Source organism: Natrix helvetica (genome assembly GCF_964273705.1).
Source record: "Natrix helvetica genome assembly, chromosome: 6".
In the NCBI taxonomy this organism is placed as follows: Eukaryota; Metazoa; Chordata; class Lepidosauria; order Squamata; family Natricidae; genus Natrix; species Natrix helvetica.
Genome location: NC_138553.1, coordinates 42,980,951 through 43,005,531, shown reverse-complemented (window position 1 = coordinate 43,005,531; position 24,581 = coordinate 42,980,951). Strand labels below are relative to the sequence as shown.

The 24,581-nt window shown below is 36.5% G+C and overlaps 1 protein-coding gene across 1 annotated transcript in view; it reads left to right on the top strand.

Annotated features, from left to right (window-relative positions):
• The window catches only part of SYT1 (synaptotagmin 1), a 317,356-nt gene that overhangs the window by 179,970 nt on the left and 112,805 nt on the right, over positions 1-24,581 (top strand). The window contains exon 3 of the mRNA XM_081958585.1: positions 11,049-11,236. Coding sequence (XP_081814711.1) covers positions 11,049-11,236 — 188 coding nt within the window. The remainder of the gene's footprint in view (positions 1-11,048; positions 11,237-24,581) is intronic.

Here is a 24,581-nt window from a genome sequence, read left to right as displayed (position 1 = left end):
TTGCTATCAACAATATGTAGGTTTTGGAAGATGTGAGAGCACACTTTCAACAGGAAAAGTTACGTGGCACATACTTTTTGTGCCAGTATGTTAACTAGTGAGTGACAAATCAACACTGAACACTGGAACTCACCCAGCTTCCTCATTCAGACTGATACAGAGCCCTAATGTGATTCACCAAGAGCAGGTTGGACAGACAAATGGAACAGATTCATCCTGCATCTTATTACTGGTTTAGAATGATTATTTTCAAATAGCACAATTGCTATGGAAATGAAATAAAAATTTTATAGGCTGGAAAGGGTTAACGGTTATTCGAGTGCCTTTCCAAAATCTTTATGCAAAGGCATTTAAATGACATGTATAGTGGATGCAGTTTACTTGGACATTCTAAATGAGTCATAAGAGTGTATTCTTTGTGATGGCTTGATTATCTGTAATGTTCTGCACGGCTTTTCAATAATATGCTAATCATAATTAAGTCCAAGGTGCTCAGAAGTTTGAAATATCAAGATTGCAAAGCTTGATTGTTGCCCATTGCACTCAAATAAGAAATACCGGTAACAAATAAGAAATACCGGTAACTACTTTGAATGGCTATAGTCCAGAGCATAAAATGTGTGTTTATCCCCTCCCAGCCATTCCTTGTCACACCCAGCCTCAACGTATCTATAGTTCTGTAAAAATGTTGTTCACCTTTTTTTCAACTTTTATCTACATATTATAGATGTACTTTCATGGACCACTGAAAGGAAGAAATGGCTCACATGCTTTGCCCAAGAGTGTAATAGGCAACAGGCTTTTAAGGGGCTGCCAGAAAGAAGGGTGGGACTATGTATTTTCCAAAGCACCAGAAGGCAAAATAAGAAGTAATGGATGGAAACAGAACAAAGAGAAGCAACCTAAAACTAGGGAGAAACTTCCTCACAATGAGAACCAATATAGGTGCAGAAATATTTCAGCCATAATTTCACATATAAAATAATCATTCATGTAATACAACTTGCATATTGTTCAAAATAGTAACTAGTATTATGGCTGATGTTGGATAGCAAGCCTAAAAGTCAAAGATCACAAGAGTGCTTCTTTCTCTGTATGCATACAAACCATCACATACCAGGAATAGCATATTAAGCTGGACTTAAGCAACCTGATATACAAAATAAACAAAAAACCTTTTCCCTTTTCTCCCTGTTTTAGAGTCAGACTTCTGGCCTTTCCAGTATTTTTAATGGATCTGCAATGCCATCCAGTGGTTAGTCTGACTAATGTATCATTTGTGCATTCATTTTATATCCATTCACTTGTCCCCGTTTTTATTTAAGAGTTAATAATGGCAATATATTGGGATTTAATCTCCTGTAGTTTCCATAGACATGCTACTTCCAAGAGCAAAGCAGTAACAATTGAGTTGATCCCAGGGCAGCTATTTATGCAACATGTACATAGTTCAGTAATCCCAGCTATTGGTTGCATCTAGTGATTTTTAAACAAATATTGTAGAAAATATGCAGAGCATAAAAGGAAGTGATTTTACTGAATTTAAATGAACTGGCATGTTTCCTCTAGGAAAAGCAGAAATATAATATTGAAGGCCAGTAGCTACTACAAAAGTTGAAAATTATGCAGGTAGCCTTCATTAAAGAATAAATAAAACATAGTTAGAATAACTTTGCCTTCATACACCATTCTGGCTTTTAAATAACCAAATGGACTGCTCAGTTTGAACTACTCACTGTCTCAGTAATTAGAGAGCTGAATGAAGATGGAACACAAATTGTCCCAAAGTAGTGTTTGTAGAAAATATGTTATTTCATACTCTGAATCAGTCTGGCAAAGAGTTGAGAGGGGGTGTGGGCTGGGGAGAGAGAAAGTCTGTGAAGTCTATCTAATATGCTTAGTCACATACCAGTTCACAGATATAACAAAGGTGTGCTTGTAGACGTCAAGGAATTCTCCTTAAACTTTCTTTCTATTGATATTTTATTTTCCCTTCACTTAAAAATATAATAGAATCTTTTAGGTCACCCAATAGCATAGAGTACCATATCATCAGTACTCTGACGATACCCAGCTGTACATTTCTACCCTGGTGATGTTGTGGTGGTGCTGGTATCTGTATGTTGGCAAGGCAAATCACTCTGAGTTTTTGGCTCTCTGAGGCTTGGTGACTTTTTATCTTTGACTCTTGATGGGATCACATTCTCCCAAACCTGGTCCACGCCCTATGGCTCCTGCTTGAGCCACATGTGCACCAATTGCATACTTTCAAGAACTGGGATACATGGTCATTCATGCCTTGGTCACTTCCAATTTACATTATTGCAATGTGCATTACATGAGATCCGCGGGACCGCCCTGAAAATAGTGAAGGACCAGCCTGCAGTGCCTCTGTTAGCAAAAACAGAGCTTGGGAGGGCTCCATTCCTAGCTCTGTTTTCACTGGCAGAGGGTTTCAGGAGGCCATTGCAGCCGAAAACAGAGCTCGCATGGGCCATGGGCACTCCCAACTCCATTTTCCCTGGCAGAGGGTTGTAGGAGGCCGTTGCAGCCAAAATGGAGCTTGGGAGCCCATTTTCACTGATACGAGTGATGGTAAAGTGGCCACGCCCCCTGCCCCTCCAAGGTCAAACACAACCCTGATGTGGCCCTCAATGAAATCGAGTTTGACACCCCTGTTATAGAATATCCTCCCTCCAGTGATTTGTCAGATCCCCCACCTTCTAGCCTTTCAGAAGGTCATCAACACTAAACTTTTTCCAAGTCACTGGAATAGGGTAGGGTGGGGTGGGGTGGGGTGGGGTGGGGTGGGGTGGGATGGGATGGGAAGGAAGGTGTAGGAAGAATTGGACTTTGCAGTGGGGCATCCTAAGAGGATCATTAATGCATAGATTTTTGTTTTGTTTTGTTTTATAGTTACTGGCCATTGTATCATTGCTCCTCCTTATTTTCTTTCTTTGTGGATTTTTATTTTTTAAACCGATTTAAATGAGTCATACGTTAGACGAGCAGATTTCTGGTCACCAAATAAGATTGTTGCCTCAGTCCTTTCCTCTCTCTACACTTGGGCATTAATCCAGATTTGTTCTGGAGACTCCACCAAGCCTTGAAACAGATGTACAGCTTTGCAGAAGATAGAGAGAAGATCATGAACGTGTTCTGCTAATTTTTACTTGATGGACTGGCATTACTGAATTCTGCTCAGTGGCATGGAAATTTATTATGGCTGATTTATTATGGATCTATTTTAACTATGTTTGGATCAAACAATAAAAATTATAAAAGAATTGCCTTTTCTTGAAGACTGTTTCTTCTTGCTTCTTGTTTCAACATTTCAGGATGTCTCCAGTAATTCTTCTTTATACTCACTTATACATTAAAATTGCTCATTTATTACACATACATAGTAATTAGTTTTCTAAATATTCAGCAAATTTTATTTTTTTCAGTATTAAGATAATATCTGTAGTATACCAAGGCCATGATCACAAAATGTAACCATCCATGGCATTATGAAAAACAATTTGGGAATAGCAAGAAGAAAACAAAAGATATCTTTCATCCCTAAACTGATATTTAATTTCCTTTTTCTATAAATATATAATCTAGATGTCTAATAATATCATTTTCTATATAATTAGGTGCTTAGACATATTTAAAGATACGGATAATAAATACAGTATATGTTTTCTTCTCATTTTTATTAAAGAGCCGTGGTGGTGCAGTGGTTAGAATGCAGTTTTGCCAGCTAATTCTGTTAATTGCCAGAAGTTCAATCCTAACCAGCTCAAAGTTGACTCAGCTTTCTATCCTTCCTGGGTTGGTAAATGAGGATCCAGATTGTTGGGAGCAATATGCTAACTCTGTAAACAGGTTAGAGTGGTATATACTGTAAGTCTAAGTGCTATTGCTATTTTTCTCTTGACATTCTGTTGCTTTTTCAAGTTTTTATCATCTTTTTATATTTCCAAGTTTTTACCTTCTTTGCATGTCCTTTTTAGAAACAGATCTCAGGATTCTACTTCATACATAGTCATTTCCATTATTGAAATTAATTTAAGCAGTTTTTTCCTAATTGTAATCTTGGCCAGAACTGCCAATTTAGGAGTTAAACATAAGTATTAAATTCATTTACTGAATATTAATTTATTCAGCAAGCACCACACAAAGTCAAATAAACACCACAGGGCAATTTATTCAAACTCTGATAACAAACATAAACTTTGCTAAGCATAAGATAAGTTGTTCCTATACTGATGTCACATTTATGTGACCAAGCTGTAGCAATGCTTGGGAATAATTTAAAAGTAATAATGATAATGATTAACATTAACATATTATTAACATATGAAAAATCATTTCCTTTTCTAACCAACTGATGCTACTTACACATACATACACTGAAATACAGAGATAATATAGTATTAGTAGCAAAGTAACTGTCAACAGTTTATTAAAAATAGAAAAAGGAACATATTCTAAAAATGCAATTAATTGAAAGGATTAATAAAGAATAAAATGACAGTGAATAAAATGATAGATATCACTCCTAGAGAAAATATATCCTAGTATATTATTTCATCATATAAAAGCCATACTTTTTTTTTAAAGGAAAACAACATCTTTACCGAATTTTAAATTTAAACTCAAATGCCCACAAGGGACAAAGAAAACAGACATAACCGCCAAGAACAAAAGGGCACAACCTTTCACTGGAGTGCAAAAGAAAGATAACAAGCAGTTGACAATGTTTAATAAAAAGGAATCAGGACACCCAGCAAATATGATAGGCATTCAGCTGGAAATAGGAGTCAAATACAAAGCAGATCGTAGAACCCTATCAACTTCAGTAGTGACAGGGTCACAAGGAGATTAGATAGGTAGAGTTTCATTTGGAGAGGCCACTATCAAGGCGACCTCTTAAACACAGTTATGTTCGTCAGAAGTGAATCATAAGTCAGGTGACCAACACTATGAATGTTAGAAATTATGGAACATTAATCCAAACTGAACATTATATATGCTACGAAGAATGCATGACAAGTGCAGTTAAGCTGATTCTTTTTACCACATTTTATATTCTTTTTTATGAAGGATAAAAGCTTCCAGTTTTGGGTGGAAATTCATCCTATGTGAATTTCTATTGTTGATTTTCTTTATACTGCATTCAAAGAGAATATTAAAATATTTTGGACAATTGTAGTACTCGTCCTATTAGAGAACAGACACAAAAGAGCCATGTGGTGTTCTTATCATTCTACACTTTACCTCTGCATTTTGGATTGCGTGAAAAGACTTAAAAAGCATAGTATACATAATGATTAATTAATTTAATTAAACATTGCAGCCTGTTCAATATCACTATAATATTAGTTTTACTCATACTAGCTTCATTCAAAACAGGTATGCTGGGAACTGTATAGGGCCGTGATGGCAAACCTATGGCACGTGTGCCACAAGTGGCACGTGGAGCCATTTGTCAGGGCACGCGAGGCGCTGCCCTGTCAGCTGGCCAGCGCGCATGCTCGCGCTGGCCAGCTGAGTTCACCTTTTCAAAAGCCATTTTTCGCCCTCCCCAGGCTCCAGAGGCTTTATAGGAGCCTGGAGATGGCGAAAATAGCCTCCCCCGCCCGCCCGGAGGCCCTCCGGAGGCTTCAGGGACTGTCCGGAGGCTTCCCTGACACCTTCGGAGCGCTTAAAACGACCCTCCGAGCAAACCGGAAGTGACTTCCGGGTTGCTCGGAGGGTCGTTTTAAACATTCTGAAGGCTTCAGGGACCGTCCGGAGGCTTCCCTGACGCCTTCAGAGCGCTTAAAACCACCCTCCGAGCAAACCAGAAGTGACTTCTGGGTTGCTCGGAGGGTGGTTTTAAGTGTTCTGAAGGCTTCAGGGAAGCCTCCGGACGGTCCCTGAAGCCTCCGGAGGGCCTCCGGGGGGCGGGGGGCTCTTTTCGCCATCTCCAGGCTCCTATAAAGCCTCTGGAGCCTGGGGAGGGCGAAAAAAGCATGTAAAAATGGGGGGGCTCGCATTGTGCGTGCATGCACACTGGGGGCGCGCACATTGCATTATGGGTGCAGCACGCCCACACACGATCCCCCTGCGCTCCCCCCACTTGTGGCACGCGAGCCAAAAAAGGTTCGCCATCGCTGGTATAGGGGAAACCATGTCTAAGTTATAATCATTCTGTGTTAAGTAATTAATCCATTACCCTAATTCCAGACCTGATTTGACTTTGGTCTGCTCTTGTGAACATAAAACCCCAGTGATAGATTTTTCAACTGGCAAACAGTTCATATAATTGTTTATAGTTTATATGACAATTAAGAAAGATAGGGGACACATTGCCACACCAAAGTTTGTAAATGAAAGCATTTTCTTCCACTTTTTAATAGACCTTATCCTTCTCTTCTACTTTTATATATTTATTGAAATATCTAAAGTTTAATGAAAGACACATTTGCCCTAGCATTTCAGGACAAAGAAGAATTTTGCAGCAGCGTCTTATCTTTTATGTCATTCAGACTAGCATAGTGACTTTCTTACATTTTAATTACTTATCATTTCTATCTGGCTTGCAGTAGAAAAGAAAATCTACTCAAGCAATAAAACTATCTGGGAAACCATCCAGGAATAAGGCAGTAGATAATTTAAGAACTAAACATAATATTCACTAGAAGTTAATTTGGTACTCCTCTGAGAGTATATAAAGCAAACTTTGGATAAATTTCTATTTTATTGTGCATTCCATTAACATCTTCAGGTAACTGAAATCTGAAACTGAAAACATTTGCTTGGTTATTTCCTTTAGATGAGATTACTAGAATACTATTTTGATGAAACATTTTAGTGATAAAAATTATGGGAAGTAATCACAATAAACAAGGCTATTTTCCCAAGGCACTATCAAAGCAACTCAACAGTTTTCTGACTCTTAGTTACCCTTGGATTGCTGGTAGAGTTGTAACATCAAGTTCCACACCCCTCTCTATTTGACAGTTGTCTCAGTGTTTTTACAAGAATATGCATCATTCAGTGTTTGGGAGCCATGCACAAAAGGTAACTTCAATCACAGAATGGTCATTGTTTCTGGTTGCATTGAGATATGTACAGGGCATACAATAACATTTGGTTGATTGGTTGGTTGGTTGTTCACTTTTAAAAAGTATTTGATTTATATCCTGCCTTTATTTTGCACAATTCTATACATAAAGTTGTACATATTGCTCCCACCTCCTATATTCCACACAACAACTCTTGAGATAGGTTGGGTCAAGGGAGAATAATTATCTCAAAAGTCATCCAGATGATTTTAATGCCCAAGAGAGAACTAGATTGGATAGACTCCTTGTTTCTAGTGCAAATGTTAGTCAGAACACCAAACTGGTATAACATGATATTGATATTGATGTTATCATCATCACATTATCTCTGCTTTGTACATGATAATTGAAACGACTGTAGTGAAGTGCAACTGTTAATATGTATTGACTACTACAGCTTCTCAATATTGTTAGATGGTGTTTTAGTACTATTATTTTTCAATATAGAAAAATCATTTTAATTTTTCAGGACTCTGAAGGGGTCTTTGGGAAATCACAGAGGTCCTATGACTCTCTTTAAGAAAAACTGGACTACAGCAAGTACCAAGATTTTATAGCCTAATCATTTTGTCTGAATCATAGTACAGAGGCTATAATTGAAGGAAGGTCCCAAAGCCTCCAACTTTTTAGAGGGTCTCTAAGGAAGCCTAAGACTCACTTATTGGGACTAAAGATTAGTGGGACTAATTGGGACTAAAGATTAATCTTAAAATTCTCTGTGTGTGATTCAAGGCAGATAGATCCTATTTAAGAACAAGACAGTAAATTTGGCTTCTCATTGGAACAGCAGTATCAATTTTTGAATCTCACAGTCTAAGGTCATGAAAAAGATGATAAGAACCCCAGGTTCATCCCAACTCATAACTCAGCAACTGAGGAACTGTTTGGAATGGCTGCAAAATTTATTTAGCAAATGTAGGGGGAACTACATTCTATCAAAGATTATTCGGGGACTGGAGGCTACAACATATGAAAAACGGTTGCAGGAACTGGATATGTCTAGTTTAATGAAAAGAAGGACTAGGGGAGACATGATAGTAGTGTTCCAATATGTCAGGGGTTGCCTCAAAGAAGAGGGAGTCAAACTATTCTCCAAGGCACCTGAGGGTAGAACAAGAAGCAATGGGTGGAAGCTAATCAAGGAGAGAAGCAACTTAGAACTGAGGATAAATTTCCTGACAGAACAATTAATCAGTGGAACAACTTGCCTCCAGAAGTTGTGAATGCTCCAACACTGGAAGTCTTTAATAAGATGTTGGATAGCCATTTGTCTGGGGTAGTGTAGGGTTTCCTGCCTAAGCAGGGGTTTGGACTAGAAGACCTCCAAGATCCCTTCCAACTCTGCTATTGTAAATATTTCTTAGATGTAGAAGACAAAGCACTAAAAGATATGTAGTATGCAAAATGAAAGCATAGCTTGAACAAATAATAAAGATTATTTCTGAGCCTATTGTTGCCCACAGTCATGTCACACAGCTGCCATAATGAGGATAGCTGCCCTTGCCAAAACCTTTCTGTTAGTAAATGGGGAAGAACTCTTCAACGTAATACACAGTAGAGAATATGAATAATAGAATCTCCATACGTTATTATTTTTTTTGAACTAATCACTGTGTCATTGTTTTCTCCATAAATAATCAAGTATATGCTGAGACTTCTTGTGTAATCAATCTATGACATGTTATTGGTTAGTTTCAATCTGAATGTCCTCTTTAAAATTCCTGTATACTTGCAGTACTGCAAAAATAATCAGGTGAAAAAGAATACTCTCCCACTGTGATTTATTAGACAGTGCTTTGGGGATGCGACCCTTTTCAGTTTCATTCCCCATGACTTCCCTACTGATTGTGGTCTCGTGGGACCTTTATGCTGCATAAACAAGTAATTAGACAAGCAATAATCAAGCTTTAATCATGGTTTTCAAGCAACAAGTGATAGTAAAAATGCTTTGCATGTAAAAAAAAGAAATAAATAAAAATATATTGCACTATACAGGTAGTCTTTGACTTATGACTGGTCATTTTATGACCGTTCAGAGTTGCAGAAATCTCAGAACAGGTAGGTTACAGCCAGTGGTGGGTTCCTACCGGTTCGGCCTGATTCGGCTGAACCGGTAGTGCTTTGGCAGCCTGAGTCGCTGGAACCGGCAGCAACCCAGGCCTGCCACACCCCCAAACTAGTTTTCCGGGTGGTGCCATAGGCTCTGTCATCTTGTTTTTTGCTTCTGCGCTTGAGCAGAACATTTTTTATTGTACTGCACATGTGTGCATAGCGCACATCAAGCGCACCAACCAACAAACTGGCAGTAGTGCCTGCCGGAACCCACCCCTGGTTACATCCCATAAAGCATTCCAACCCTGAGCTACAAATATTCTCCTTTATTGGTAGTGATGCCTGTACAATAAGCAAATCAAAGAAAAGTGGGAAGAGCATATCTTCCCGGAAACACAGCATGTAAAGATGCACCAGTGAAAAAGAAAAAGTTACCCATCGACCAGAAATTCATTAAAACAAAGTAACAAAAACGTTGTTATTAGTATTTTTTCTCCAATTGCAGTTTTTTACTTTTTTCAACCTACCACCTAGCATTTTTAAACACATTAGAAATAATTGGCTGTACAGTGTTTATTTTTAAATGAGTTATAAGCATGAAAATGGTGACTTCAGTTTGAAAATAACATTCATCATTTGATTCTGTTTTCCACTTGAACAGTTCCAGTAGTATTAAAGGAAATGCTTGGATGATCAAAATATGTTAGTGTGTGCAACATTTGTGATATTTTTTAAAAAAAAATATTTGTTGTTTGTTGTTGCCTTTTTTTGTTTACTGCACCCTCTGTTTGAGATGACTTATTTTATTCAACTTTAGTTATTGGGTTTTTAATAATTCATTTCCCAGTAGGAAGCTATAAACTTAGTTGATTCTGGAAAAGTACAAATAATTTTATACCCCCAGCAATAATAAATCATCCTTATCTCTGAAATCCATTTTCTCTATAGTTTTCTGAAATAGAGAAGATAGGAATTAGACCTCAAAGCAACATTATTTAAGAGGCAGCCCAAGGCTGAAATAGTCTCCTAAAACAAATGTTGAGCTATCCCTAAGCAGTATTCAAGATGATCGTTATATAGTCCACATAAATTTACATTGTTTTATGCTAAGTCTGTGTAAAGATATCTCCCCAAAGCCCAAGAAAAAAGCATTAAGTCAAAAGTACATTAATGTAGCTATGAATTTATTTCAACAGCTTGGAGTTCTAATTTGGATGAAGTTAAACAACCACAGATGCAGTGATTTTAACATTATTAACAGTGAGGAAGGTCAATAATTTAACTGAATATTGTTAGAATCAAATGTCAGTGGGAAACATTTGCTTTCAATAAATATGACTCAAAAGTAAGATGGAACAATTTTTTTTTAACAATGTCCAGTTCTGCTTAAGTCGAGAGCACGTTGGTTAAAGAGTTCAAGAGAGCGTAGAGATGCTTTAATTATGCTGGTGTAATTGCTTTCTATTTTCATTTCTAGTGGTGCTGTGAAAATTTTCAATCCAACAGACATGTACAAATAATTATGCAAATGCACTGAAATGTTTGTATATATAGAACTGCTGTCAGTTTACTTATCTATTCAAAATGAAAGGGCAGAATCCAAAGTTTAAACAACAGATGCTCAGCCCATATTGAGGTATCCAACAGAAATAACTGTTTTGGACTCAGGAGACAGACATAAGTATAAGCAGTTTTTTTACCTTCTGAAAGAATCTTTTTTTCTCCAATAGTTTAATAAATATTATATGAGCCAACATGAAGCAATGTATTAATGAAGTGATATTTATCCAGGAAGCAGGTGCACCAATTGGGGTTACTGATCTCTAGTTTGCTATTGACCTACGATGAAGTTTAACCTTTTGAACATTTTTCTCTCTGCTTTGTTTTCAATCTCAGTTCCCCTGGGACTAAAATGGCAAAAGAAAGTCAACACCAGGCACTAGCAGCACTACCAGGTACCACTGTTGCTACTGCAATAGCAAATAATGCCACAGAACCAGCGATACCCGGAGGAGGAAAAGGAAAAGAAGATGCATTTTCAAAGTTAAAGGAGAAATTTATGAATGAACTAACCAAAATTCCATGTAAGTAAACTTGCTATTGCTGTTATGGCTCTGTAACAATAATCTTTAAAACTTGACATTTACTAATTGCACCAGAGAAATGTAACATACATGGGAATCCAAGCCTGAAAATAAGGGATAATTTCAGAATCTAATACAGGCAAAATCCAAAAGCACAATGAAAGTAAAAGAAACGTAACTTTATGACTGGCTCATGCCTAAATTTAACTCTATGGCACTTTCTTTTGGACTAAATATAAATACATCCATTCTAGCATGGTATTATGTACAATATTGGTTATTATTCAACAAACCTTATTTAAAAGAATCCTAATTGTTTATGTAGCAATGCCAGAAAATAGTTGAATAGTATATGTTATTTCCCCCCCACAAATCTCATCTATCGTCTTTATAAAAAAGTAGGCATCTATAGCTGCCAGCCCGATACAGTATCTGCAAAACTTGGCAAGGAGTCTCAGAGAGTCACAGGCCAATTAAGTGAACTAATTGTCTCCTGCAAACTCTACTCCCCTTTCTCTCTTCTTTTATTTCCTCTGGGTGGGGCCATTCATCGTCCACCTGTTGCCTTACTCCCAAGTCTTTAGCTGTTCCCTTCATTTGGCAACTCTGTGCATGCACACACTGGGAACAGGCTCCAGCTGTTCATTTGCCTCACTGATGTCTGACTCTGAAGGCAGCTAATAACTGGCTTGTGGCTTTGGCCCCCCTCTCTGCCTCCGACATAGAGCCCTCATCAGAGCCTTCTCCAAACTCCAGGACTGGCCCAAGTTCCTCCCCACTGTTCGAATCTGCTGCCAGCTCCGCTGCCCACTGGCAGGCCACAACAATAGCATAGAAAGTGTGATAGAAATATTAGATTAAATTATATTGTGTGTTTTAAAGTTAGCCCATGACATAAGGCTCGGATGACATGCTGGTTGGTCAGTTTCCTGTTGTAACCAATAGATCAGGTTGGTTGATTTCAAAAAAGTAGACACTGTACTTGAAAAAATGTTAGGAAACAAAAGAAAGTCTTATCCAGGACTGTTCTTTCATCAAGTATTGGCAAATGTGGGGTGGGGTTTGGGACCAAGTTCTATGAGATTCCAAATCAAGATCAGTCTTAGCCATGGAAATTTCACTGGGTAACGTTGGATCAGTCACTCTTTCTCAACCTTCACAGAATTCTTCAAGAATTGTTACAGGAAAAAATGGAAGAGGAAATATTATATATTGATCTAGATCTTCTAGAGAAAGCTCGCGATACAAAATAAAACAAAATACATACAGCTGTAGAAATTCAGTAGATTTGAAACCATTGGCCCAAAATATCTTTTAATAAACTTCACACTTGGTTGATGCATGAATGAAAAATGGCCAAAACATCACAACACTGTAGGCTAAATTGGGATTCAAAAACATTACTAAAGAAGGCAGTGTCAAAGCATTTCAACACTGTTGCAAGAAAAGTAAATGGAAGTGTCCCTTAGTTACCAGAAGTTCAGAGTGACTATTTCTCTCTTGTTCTATTTTTACTGTCCTTTCACACAAATGAGTACTGAGAGCAGCTAATAAATTAAAGAACAAAAATACCCCAGATGTTAAAATGTAAATGAATACAGTAAAGCTGATTAACAATTAAACTTGATGGCAAATGCAGCAACTGTAACAGTGTATTCTGTAGCCTGTAAGTAATACAAAGAAAAACATTATTTCACATGCCATTTCATTAAGCCCCCAATAATGAGTGTACCTTCAAAAAATTATCCTGATAATTGTAATGTGTGGACAGGTTGGAATAAGAAAGCCATTCCCTCAGTTGTCAAATCCTAAACATTTAGACCACTAAAGGTAAATGCCTCCAGTAAGCAACTAAAACCAGTACAAATGTTTCAGCATATACCATACATTTGATATTTGCAGTTTGGTGCTCTGCATTCCACTGCCAGGAGTTCGATCCCAACTGACTCAAGATTGACTCAGCCTTCCATCTTTCCAAAGTCTGTAAAATGAGGACCCAGATTGTTGGGACAATATGTTGACTTTGTAAACCACTCAGAGACTGCTGTAAAGCACTATGAAGCAGTATATACTAAGCATTTAAGTCTAAGTCTAAAAGCTCTTGCTTTTACTGTTTTTCAGTTATCAATCTAATTGCCTCATATTCATGAACTGTAACTTCCAGAGATTTTTCAAGGGTAGTCACAACCAGAATATATTATAGTAGTTAAAACACATATTAAAAAGATGTGAAAAGTGTTGCCAAATCTCAGCTCAGAAGGAATTGTGCCTGCTCCATTAACTGTAGCATTACGGTTCCTTGCCACTGATGCCACCAATGATAGCTAAGATGAGGCTCCATCACTGAACCTGTTTTTGATGGAAGGAAACGACATTTAAAACAGATTGAATACCAATTCTAAAGTCCTGTTTCTTTTTAATCATCAATACTTCCTTCTTGTTCTTCTTCTTTGACTTGGAACTTGCATATGAACAGCAGTTCGTGATCTGTTCCATAGTCAGCCCCTGATCATGTCTTTGATGCTATAATCGAGCTCCTCCATCTCCTTTTAGCTATTGTACAGTCAATTTTATCCCTGTATATACACCCGGTAAATCCATGTGTACAGGCATTATTTTGGTTGTTTGAAGACAGAGTTAGCTGTGGCAAAATCATTGGTGTGGCAGAAATTGATATGTTGTTCTCCAGATTCATTTTGGTTTCCCAAGCCATACAATGCAACTACATTTTTATATTTAATGTTTCCAACTTCAGCATTCCAGGCTCCAATCACAAGTAGCACAATTTGTTTGTATGTTCTATGGATTTCCAATTGAACTTGAACTAAAATCAGCAATCTCTTTTTCTTCTGCATCAGGGATTGGAGCATAAACCTGTATGGTCATCATATTAAAGGGTTAACACCCAAAGTCTAATTATTGGATCATTGATTGCATTGTAGCCAAGTATAGTTATTTCTATAGTCTTTCAAGCTATAAAAACAATGCCGTTGCTACTTTTTAAATGTCCAGAGCAGTGGTGAGATTCAATTTTTTTTACTACCAGTTCTGTGGGCATAGCTTGGTGGGCATGGTGTGCCTTGGTGAGCGTGGCTTGGTGGGCATGGCTTGGTGGGCGTGGCTGGGGAACAATACTGCAAAATCCCCATTCCCTCCCCACTCCTGGGGGAAGGATATTGCAAAATCTCCATTCCCATCCTATTCCTGGGGGAACTTTGAACTTTTTCACTGAAATGAAAATCTTCACAAGAAAGTAAACAGCTGCATCCATTAAGAATTTGGTCAGACCATTTTTATTAAGTTTTCATAGCTAGAGAATGGACCAGTTATGTTTGTATGACTGCCATTTTAGGACTAGACCATGTTCTGCCATAAACTACAGAAGGTGTCAGGCCTGCAGCGGTTCCTTTAAGAATCTTTGGCCTGCCACACTCTCTCATCTAGCTTCATCTTTACTAGGGGAGAGGGAGCGGTTAATAAATCCAATAAAAATAAAGTAAAGTATGCATATTCATTAGGGGGGGGGATAGCAATGGGTAGAATGTGTTGTTTTCAAAATAAAAAAATCCTTTCTAGAATCTCAAGGTTATTCTTTGTCTCCACACCTTGGCACCTGACCGGAACCAGCGGGGTGGAGATGACAGCGTGGAAGAAGATTGGACCATGTGATGGATTAGTGGGTGTGGGGACAAGATCATGAACTTTCACTGGGTGGGAATCCTAGGTAACTTCCAGAATTGGGATTCCACAGATGTACCAACATGTCTGACTTATTAAATTGGAACTTTAAGGAAATGTTTGCTTTGGACTCTGATTTAATTCTGCATGATAATTGGAACGCTGACATTATCCCAATTCTCCCTTTAAAATTACTTTTATAGGGGTACTGAATCCCAGTTCTGACCCATCCCTGGGCAGTACGAAATTTCAGTGAAGATGGAGGAAGAAATGACAGAAGGTTTTTTTAAACCTTTTAAAAAGATTCTCCTTGAGAACATAATAATAGAGGTCCTCATGATTCTCATCTGATCTTCAACATTTGCTAGCTACATGGAATAGGAAAATGAGAAAACGGATTAGTTTTATATTTTATAAATCACAAAGCAACTAGAAAGAAAGAATTTTGGAAACATCCCCTGAAAATAAGCCCTAGTGCGTATTATGGGGCCCAAAAGAAAATAAGACCCAGTCTTATTTTCAAGAAAACACGGGTAAGGGATTTCCCATAATATTTTCTGTGCCTTTGGTCTGTCCTCTTACTATCCCATAAAATCATGAGACAATAGATTCTTTACGACATCAACTCTGAAAATGCAGGAATCCAAATAAAAGAATCCTGATATAAATGGCTATCTAGCCTATATTTCAGTATATCCAATGAAGGGCAGTCCAGTGCCTCCCTGCGTAATCTGTTCCATTGTCAAGCTGCTTTTAGTTTTTATAATACTTTTTCTACTCTAACATTCAATCAGAATCAGTCTTCCTGTAACAAAAATCCATTTTTCCAAGTCCTGCATTCTGGAACAATAGAGTGCTATTATATTCTCTCTTGGTGTTCTTTTCAAGGTTAAAGATACCCTGCTTCTTCATTTTCTGTTCATAGTTTCAATCAATTTTCATTGCTTTTCTGAACATTCTCAAAGTGGGGTGCTTTGAGTTGGATACAACGTCCAAGATAGAGCTTGATCAACACAGAATAAAATGGAACTATTATTCTGGGTAATTTGTACTGTATACTGTATTTCTTCTTTTTTCTATCCACAGCACAATGCTGATTGAAACTCAATTTGTAATCAACTATTATTCTAAGATCTTTTCAAAATACATTATTACTAAGATGAAGCATGCATTCTTCATTCTTCATATATTTTGTTTCTGATTAGCTTTTCTTTTTTTCTGTTAGATTTCATTCTCCAAGCTACCTGGGGAGTTAAAGTTAAAGCCCACATATCGTAAAGTTGCCAAGATTGAGAAACACTGCTCTAATACATATGTGATTATATTTGAGTTTTATTTTCATCTTCTAGGATACTAGCTGTCCCATCCAATTCTGTGCCATCTTAGATAAGCATTTGCCCCATTCTTTTGTTTAAGTCATTAATAAAAATGTTAAAGGTTGAATCATGTGGCATCCAGTCATATTTAAGCTGTTTACTGATCAGAATATTATGAAGAACTGCAGTCAAATGCAGAAAACCTATATATAGTATTCAGCATTCCCACAATCTACTAAAGAACCTACCCAATCAAAAATGGAATAGTTTAATCTGAAAAAAGACACTGAGTGACCTATAGTTTCTCCTGAACACTGTGTTTCACCTTTTAAAAGATAAGCACAACAGCTCCCCAAGATTTCTCAAAGAGATTACATAAATAAATATTTATAATTCAGAGAGATCATCAACACATTTCTTTAGAACTCAAGGTTGCCATTCATCAGACTTATTAATCAAGTTGAAAAGTTATTTGCTATGTCTAGGATTCTCAGGCTTCAAACTTTCTTCTTCATCCTTCTCTAATAATTTCTCAACAAACACCTGGTAAAACACCTACATCTTTTGTTGGAGAAGACACCTAATCTAGGAATTGAGTTGCTTTGTTTTTTTTTAACTATTTAATCTGAATTTGCCACTTTTCCAAACCCCAGGTAAATTGGTTCTCTTCTATTGTGAGAAGTTAAATAAAGACTTTCTAGCAAATGAAACTGAAGTATGGATGCCTTCTTTATGGATTAGCTTGTTTAACATGCAAATGAAGACTGCAGGTCGCCAAATTACAAATGTGAAAAAGAGAGTTTCTTAATTTAAAAATTGTGTATGCTAAAGTGAACAGCCTTGGAGGAGACTGTGAGTTCTATTCCTATCTTAGGCATGTAGCTATATGGCTAACTTTGGCCAAATAACTCTCAGTCTTTGGATGCAGACAATGGCAAACCACTGCCAAAATCTCGCGAAAAAGCTGTAGAAATGTGACCAGATAATTTACAAAATTCAAAAAAGAAAGGAAGGAAGAAAGGAAGAAAGAAAGAAAGAAAGAAAGAAAGAAAGAAAGAAAGAAAGAAAGAAAGAAAGAACAAGCAGCAAGCAAGCATACACACACACGAAAACCTTAAAATGATAGTAGCAGAACTGAATAGAAGTAACTCATTCATAAGCCAGTTTGGAAAAGTAATAAAAGGCAAAGGCTAAAAAATAGGACCCTCTTCGTGAGTTTTAGTCCTAAACCAGTATAAAAAAATGTTGACATGTTTTGTTTATATAGAGAGAATGAATCAGAAACCAAACATATGAAGGAAAAATGAATGGGGCAAGAGGAAGGGAAAGAGTTAGAAAGTTATGGTTGGGTGAAATTGAGGAGGTTCCCAAAAATGGACAGATAGGAAATTTTAAAAACAAAGCACAATGCATAACACAATTATATATGAAGTAAAAGCAGGAGTAATTTGCAAGGACAGAAATACTTGGAGAACTGTAGTAACCTGAGTTGATGTAAACTTGTTTTAACTATAGTTCCACTTATTTTTTAATCTCAGGGCTTTACTTTTTCACTTAAGGACAGACACAATTGTTTTAATACTTCTCAACCCTAGTTTCTAATACTTTTTCACAAGTCTAAAGCATTTAAACAGTACAACATATTCTATCCTAAGCATGTTCCATTTAAGCACAGATTCTGCTGTAGACATCACACCTACTTTTAAGGAGCATTTGCCATAGGATTCCGTGTCTCTCTCTTTCTCTCTCTCTCTGTGTGTGTGTGTGTGTGTGTGTGTGTGTGAGAGAGAGAGAGAGAGAGAGAGAATATATAGATAAAGATATAGATGATATAGATATAGATGATATATATAGGTGTGTCTGTTTATGTTCATTCAATCTACAAATAACCCTTGACTTACGATTATTATGATAGTTCAAAGTTACAATGAGACTGAAAAAAAGTGTCTTCTGACTGGTCTTTGCCATTCTGACCACCAAAGCATTCCCTCAGTCACATGATCAAAGTTTGGGAACTTGACAACAAGAGGTATTTACGATAATTGCAGCATCCCAAGAGTAAATGATTGCTATTTGCAACTTCTCAGCGCATTTCCAACAAGCAAAGTCAATGGGAAAAGCTGGATTCACTTAGCAATCCACTTATTCACTTAACAACTGTAGTTAAAAAAAAGGCCATAAAATGACTGCATCGCTTAGCAACAGAAGTTCTAGTCCCAATTGCGGTCATAAGTCAAGAAACAATAGTGTTACACAATCCAAAGGCTAGCGCAGATATAGATAGTTATACGGATAATCAAAAGAGCAATATAATAATAATAATATATTTAAAGTAAAAAAAATGATTAAAAGAAAATTAAAGAATCACTTGTATAGTACTTTGCAACTGGTGAAAGCGAAAATATTATTCCTGTAATCAGTCTATCTTTATTTCTGAACCAATTTGGAAGCAAAATAATGGCAGTACCTTTATTGGAATCTAATGTCCCTTTCTGACAAAATAATAGTAAATCAATTATTTTACTTTTTGATAGGATTTTAATAAAGTTCCCCTGAGATGCTCAAGACCTTCCCTGAGCTTCACTGTAATTATTACAGAACATGATTATAGACAGTGTCTGGTATTTTGCGGTATTATGAATGTGATAAGTTACTAAATTGCATAGAGAATTAAATTTGCAGCTGCGGGACTGTGACAATGTATTTCATTAGTTTATTGGAAAGCTGAATTTGGTTAAGATATTACTATTTTGTGCTTCAGCCAAGCTCTTTAATAGTGAAATTGCAAGATACTTATCTGTATAAGTCATGTTATTATGCACAAATGTCCTGAAACATGGAGCGTTGTGTGTTTCAAATATATATTTTATTGTGAATGCAATTTCTTCTTTTCTGTTTCATTCTTCCTCTTAACATTTTATTAATGTTAAGAAGAGCTTTTTAAAAATCTTGTATTCTAATGCATTTTTGAATATTTCTCATTCAGTATTTTCAAAGAATGGTATACAAGATGCTTGGTCTAGTATTATAGTGAGCAATAGATTACATTTTAATAGCTATTTACAACTTATGAATAAGCATATATATGTAGTCAATGGCTTCAGAGAAAAGGCAGAACCTAAGCTGATTTTACAGCTTATGTACCATATTTTTGGAGTATAAGACGCACCAGAGTATAAGACGCACTAAGATTTTGCAGAGGCAATTTTTTTAAAAAAGTTTTTGCACTCTGCAGACCTCCCAAAAATGGCCTGTTTTTTGTCAAAAAAAAGGGCATGTATAGCTTTTAGGAGGCTTGTAGAGTGCTCCTGAGGGGTGGGGGGGGAATGAGCAAAAATGTTTTTTGTCAAAAAAAAAAGGCATGCATAGCCTCTAGAAGACTTATAGACTGCTCCTGGGAGCTGGGGGGGGGGGGCAAAAACTGGCCTGTTTTTTGCTCATTATTTTTCTTCCCCAGCCACCAGGAGCACTCTGGAAGCCTCGTAAAGGCTATGCACAGCCATTTTTGCAAAGGGAGGGGGGTTTTAGGAGGCAAAAAATGCTATATTCAGTGTATAAAACACATCCAGATTTTCACCCTCTTTTTTGAAGGGAAAAGGGTGCATGTTATACTCTGAAAAATACAATAATACATTTAGCCAGATACTGCTTTTTTATTTTTTTTGTCTTATATTGTTCTTAAATAATATATAAATATTTAGACCTCTGAAAATCAACTCTAAATAACAACAACAATAACAATGGCTATTATTATTATTATTATTATTATTATTATTATTATTATTATTATTATTATTATTATTATTATTATTATTATTATTATTATTATTATTATTAGGCACATCGTACCATAATGGCCTGTTATTACAACTCAGAGCCAAAAAAAGAGGCTACTTAAAGCGAATGTATGATTTATGGAAACAACAATATCCAGATTTAAATGTTGGTGAACAATGACTAGCAGATCAAAGGCGATTTATTATTTGGAATAAAGTGTATAGCAAAGTTGAACTTGAGGAAATTCAGGCAAATTGCAAAACTAAACAACATCACAAGAGGAATTAACTGATACTCAAGACACAACTAAAGAAATAGTAGTAGAACTCCCAGAGGAAGGTGTCGGAGAGGAAATAACAACACTACCACCATAACCAGTTACCATTGAACCAACTGATGAACCAACTCAAAAACAAAAAGAACTGAAGGACAAGATCATGGAGCATTTTCTGGCTAGTGAGGAAAGGCAATGTTTACCATCATTAAAAACTGTCCCTAAGAAAATTTTGGGTCCTATCATGAAAATGGTTAATGCAGTGCTTTCAACAATTGAATCGGGATCCATCTTGGAAACGAATCAGTTAATGTACAGTGCAGCTGTAATAGTCACTAAAGAACTAGGCATTAAAATCAAAGCACCTAAGCACACAATGGAAAAAGCATCAAAGCCAAAGTGGAAAATCCGATTAGAACAAAAAGTCAAAAAATTAAGGGCAGATGCTAGCAACTTAAAGAACATGCATGAGCAACGGCTTAAAAACAGCAAAATCATAGATCAGCTGATCAGAAGATATAGATTGGATAGAAGAAACATCAATGAAGCTGTAGAGATTGTAAAACAGCAGATAACAGCAACAGCTAGAAAAATTGAGAGATATGAGGCACGAATCATCCAATACAAACAAAATCAACAATTTCTATCAGACCAATGGCGTTTTTATCAAAGTCTTAATGTGAATGATGACACCAGAAGTGAAAAACCAGAAAAGTAGGCCACAGCTGAATTCTGGAAAGGTTTATGGGAGAATACAAAGGACTAAAATAAGGAAGCAAAGTGGATACATGACTTTGAGAAAAGCATTGGTAACAAACAAATGCAAGTATTAGAAATAGCAACTGCGATGGTCAAAAATCGAGTTAAAAAAGTAAAGAATTGGACATCACCTGGAAATGACCAATTACATGGTTTCTGGCTCAAATATCTGACCAGTTTACATGCAATATTGGCCAGGCAACTGAATGAAATTTTACAAAATGGTCAAACTGATGAATGGTTGACAACTGGAAAAAATTACTAGATTCAGAAAGATGCAACTACAGGAACAATACCCGAAAACTACAGACCAATAACATGCTTGCCAACAACCTTCAAATTACTCACAGGCATTATTGCAGATAATATTATGGATTATTTGGAAACAAACAATATCTTGCCAGTAGAGCAAAAAGGCAATAAAATAAGGAGCAGGGGTACAAAAGATCAGCTCCTGGTTGATAAAATTATATTAGAAAATTGTAAGAAAAGAAAAACAAACTTGAATATGGTCTGGATTGATTATAAAAAGGCATTCGACTCATTGCCACATAGTTGGATCATAAAATGCTTAGAAACAACTGGCATTAGCAAAAATATTACATCCTTCACTGAAAAGGTGATGAAACAATGGAGAACTGAGTTCGCAGTAGGGAATGAGAACTACGGAATGGTCAATATCAAGCGAGGAATTTTCCAGGGTGATTCACTTTCACCTCTTCTCTTCATCATCGCGATGATCCCGCTATCAGTAATCTTTTAAAAAATGAAATCAAGCTACCAAACAGCCAAAGAAGCTGAAAAAATTCCGCATTTATTATATATGGATGATTTGAAACTCTATGGTAAGTCAGAAATAGAAATCCAATCACTGACAAACACAGTCCAAGTATTCAGCACCAATATTTCAGTGCAGTTTGGCATGGAAAAATGCGCCACTGTATCCATAAAAAGGGGCAAAATCACTGTGCGTGAGGGAATTGAAATGCCCAATGGCCAACTAATTAAATGCAATGAAAATGAAGCCTACAAATACTTAGGCATTCTGCAGTTGGATAACATCAAACATGGAGAAGAAAAAACTATTGTCAGGAGAGAGTACACCAACAGAGTTAGGAAAATTTTGAAATCTAAATTAAATGGTGGAAATACAATCAAGGCCATAAATACTTGGGCAATACCAGTTATAAGATACACAGCTGGTATAGTTAACTGGACACAAGCTGATTTGGACATTTTGGACCGAAAAACCAGGAAACTAATGACAATGCACTACAGTTTACATCCACGCGGTGACACTGATAGACTATACCTGCCCGAAAATCAGGTGGCAGAGGATTATTACAAGTGAAGCAAATAGTTGAAGAAGAAAAACATGCACTGGCTGATTATTTAAAAGAAAGTCAAGAACATCTATTAATCGAAGTAAAGAACAAAAATCTATTGAAGACCCAACAGACGAAACAAGAATACAGAAAAGATGTGATAAAATTAAGAATGGAGAGTTGGCAGAACAAAGCACTGCATGGCCAATTTCTGGAAAACATAAAGGATAAAGTGGACAGTGAAAAACTTGGTTATGGTTAGCAGGTACATTAAAGAAAGAAACAGAGTCACTAATCCTGGCTGCGCAAGAACAAGCTATCCGCACAAATGCCATTAAGGCCAAAATCGAAAAATCCTCTGATGATGCCAAATGTAGACTTTGCAAAGAGGCTAATGAAACTGTTGACCACATACTCAGCTGCTGTAAAAAAATCGTGCAGACTGACTATAAATTGCGGCACAATTCAGTAGCACAAATGATCCACTGGAATTTGTGCAAAAATTATAATATTAAAACAACAACAAACTGGTGGGAACATAAGCCTGAAAAAGTCACCGAAAATCAGATGGTCAAGATCCTGTGGGATTTTCGTATACAAACAGACAAAGTACTAGCGCATAACACACCAGACATCACACTGGTTGAGAAAAAGAAGGTTACAATCATAGACATCGCAATACCAGGTGATAGCAGAGTTGAGGAGAAGGAACATGAAAAAGTCGCGAAATACCAGGACTTAAAAATTGAAATCCAACGATTATGGCACAAACCAGCAGTGGTAATTCCAGTGGTAATCGGCACACTGGGTGCTATTCCAAAAGCACTGGAATTACATTTAAAACAGTTAAAACTTGACAAAATCACCATCAGTCAAATGCAAAAAGCTGCACTGCTTGGATCTGCATGTATATTACGAAAATACGTTACGACGTCCTAGGCCCCTGGGTGGGGCTCGACTAGTAATCAATGCCAAATCCGGCGAATCAACTGGCCGCTGTGATACAATCGTATAATAATAATAATAATAATAATAATGATGATGATGATGATGATGATGATGATGATGATGATGATGATGATGATGATGATGTACCTATTCAGTTAGTGAAATCAGAGGTTAGTCATAATCAACTTTTAATTCTTTTTTTTTTTAGGTATCTCTAGAAATAGTAGGAGAGAGAATATATTCATGGATGCTTTTCAGATGTCTGACTGTAATTATTATATAATTTCTTAACCAATTCCATCTGCTTCAACTAGAATGGTTAATGATCAGAAAATGAGAACTATAGTCTCATAGTTTTCAATGACAAAAGTTGTCTACATTTGCTCTAACCAATATAGCTGCAACACTTGTAATATGCCACAGAAACAGTAGTAATTATTCTCATGTGTAACTTAATTTTTAAGAAAACCCTAGCATCCAACATAATTAACATAATTAAACATTGTGTGAATTCTTGGAATCCTTATTACATTTATTTATCATATCAGGGAAATAATTTTCCTCCTGTATTTTCCTTTTCTATTCAACCTTTCAATATTCACATTATCAGCTTCTTGTTTTTAAAAGAACTTTTAAAAAAAATATTTGAAAGGGCCATGACATTTATATTTCTAATGTTCTTATTTGAATTCCTACTTAAATTAAACATATTTACCAGCATTGCTAGGAAAAACAGATGGTGAAGAACTGTGAAACTTTAATTTTCTAAAACTGAGCAGACTTAAGCAAATCCCTATAGAAGACACTGGATTTCCCCCTTCAAAGGACAATGATGGGAGAGAGTCACACTGTTCTTCTCTATATCTTGGAATTTTCTATATTTAGAAACACAAAAGAATCATCACCTTTTCCTGTGGAAGGAATTCCATAGCCAAAGCACCAAGATGACTTATTTTTCTGGTCACAAGCCTACTAAAGGACTGTACTCATCTCCAGTTAGATGCAGTCAAATTAAGAAAAAAATCTATCAGTATTGACACCATAATCTTTCTTTTACTGATAACATTCTTGTTACCTATCCATTTTTACTTCCTCTACTAGCAATCCAGTCACTTCCCTTTTCCGCTGCCAAAAAATGCAAAAACAGGACTGAAATTATATAAAGATTGAGGTTGGAATTCCATCTTCTATTTTCCTTTTGTCTGAAAATAGTTTCATTTTCTCTGATAAACTCCTAGTAATTTAAACTATGGTAGAAAAAGCCAAAA